General features: G+C 38.2%; 1 protein-coding gene across 4 annotated transcripts in view; it reads right to left on the reverse strand.

Annotated features, from left to right (window-relative positions):
- Positions 1-1,802, reverse strand: part of UBAP2 (ubiquitin associated protein 2) — an 80,404-nt gene that overhangs the window by 55,634 nt on the left and 22,968 nt on the right. For 3 of the 4 annotated variants that reach the window (XM_012721462.1, XM_012721461.1, XM_004677727.2), the window contains exon 2: positions 1,355-1,494. In XM_012721462.1, the coding sequence (XP_012576916.1) occupies positions 1,355-1,453 (99 nt within the window). In that variant the 5' untranslated portion in view covers positions 1,454-1,494. Of the gene's footprint in view, positions 1-1,354; positions 1,495-1,802 lie in introns of those variants that run through there. The other variant, XM_012721463.1, reaches the window with a different exon arrangement.

Here is a 1,802-nt window from a genome sequence, read left to right on the forward strand (position 1 = left end):
ACTGGGGTACAGGCCAGAGGTGCAGGGGCAGTGAGAGGACTCACCAGAGACAGAGTGGGGAGCAGAACAGGCAGATTGTCAAAGTACACTGCTGAGGGGAACAGCAGGCGGGCCAGGAGAGGTCTGCTGTGCCATGTGGGATCACCTCTGGGGCAGGCGGGAATCGAACTCCTGCAGAAGTGGCTTCAGCTTCTTAATGCAGTGCTTTAACCCGCTGAGCCACCAGGGAGGGCCCAAGCCATTTTCTTAAGCATCCATTTATAAAAAGGGAAGACAAATCTAAAAATGCCAACGTTTTCCGTCAACAGAATCTTTCATGATTAGTGGGATAAAATACCGATGAAGGTAAATGTATTTATTCAAGAGCAAGTTCTGGACAAGTGCTTTGTGTCTATTAGTAAGAGCAAAATATAAGGCTAACCTTCTATTGAAGAACTGTGACTCAATACAGTCACATTTCATTCTCAGTGTCCTTGAACATTAACAGGCACTTGGCTATGCATAATTATAAAGTACCTGTAATTAGCTATTAAAATATTTCAAACCAGGGCCCTCCCTGGTGGCGCAGCAAGCCAGCCGCAGATGTATCAGTGCAAGTTCGATCCCCAGCCCTGGAGGTGACCACATGGTGAGGCAGACCTCTCCTGACCCACCCACCCGCTGCTCCCCTCAGCATTATACTTCAATGATCTGCCTGTTCTGCTCCCCACTCTGTCTCTGGTGAATCCTCTCACTGGCCCTGCACCTCTGGCCTGTACCCCAGTTCTATATGCATAAATAAATAAATCTTTATATATATATTCAAACCATTAATCTAAAATTAGGATGTTATGGATAAAGGTTAACTTACATACTGCCTCTGTAAAAAGGTTTGCCAATCGAGTAAATAAGTAAAGTCCTCAATTTTATGACAGATACTTGCATAACATTTTACTAGCATTATTTTCACTTAAACAAACTGAGGAGGGACATAAAATATAGCTATAATATAAATAAATAACTGTAAATTAAAAGCCATCTTTATAGAAATTTCCTGTAATTCAGATGTTTCTCTACTTCAGGGTATTACTTCATATATTTTAGATTTTCCAATTACATTTCAGGGGCATATCTAAATTTGTAAGAAAGGGAGATGGCCCAGATGCTAATAATTTGATGCAAAAACTTCCAAGATTTAACAATCAAAGAACACTACCCAACTGAACCTGAAACAATATTCCCTATTATATACTGCCTACTTTTTAAAAACAAGATTCAAAATCCTAAGGTTTTCCACCAAGGAGAAATTAAGACATATGTATGCTCTCAATTCCCGTAATTCTAAACAAGCAAACAACCGTTTCACAAAAATTACCTGTACTACTTGTTTCTGTAGATGTGTTGCCTGTGTCGCTGAAATCTGCGCTTTTTCACGAGCACCTCGAGAACGGTCACTGTTCACTGTAGTCATCATATACAGTATATACAAAATAACGTATGTACAAAATAGAAAATCTGCAAGAAAATAGGCATTGTAAGCAAAACATCCAGGGATAAAATTCAGGGACAAGGAAGAAGAGTGAGATAAAACATAAAAATTCTCAAGTACAAATTCTAAAAAAAAAAACAGGACTTAGATTTTCATGGCAGCTCTTAAGCTAATTTTATTAATGCTAAAAGTCAATGGTTTGCAATTTATCAACTCAAAACAAAAATCTCAAAATACCACCAATCTTTTTTTTTTTTATTAAAAAGTTTATTTTTACATCATTTTTCACATTTTTTTTTTTCATCTCAATTGTAATCCCCACGGGTTTCCCATC

Source organism: Condylura cristata, unplaced genomic scaffold, assembly GCF_000260355.1.
Source record: "Condylura cristata isolate star-nosed mole 26May11 unplaced genomic scaffold, ConCri1.0 scaffold00006, whole genome shotgun sequence".
Taxonomy (NCBI): domain Eukaryota; kingdom Metazoa; phylum Chordata; class Mammalia; order Eulipotyphla; family Talpidae; genus Condylura; species Condylura cristata.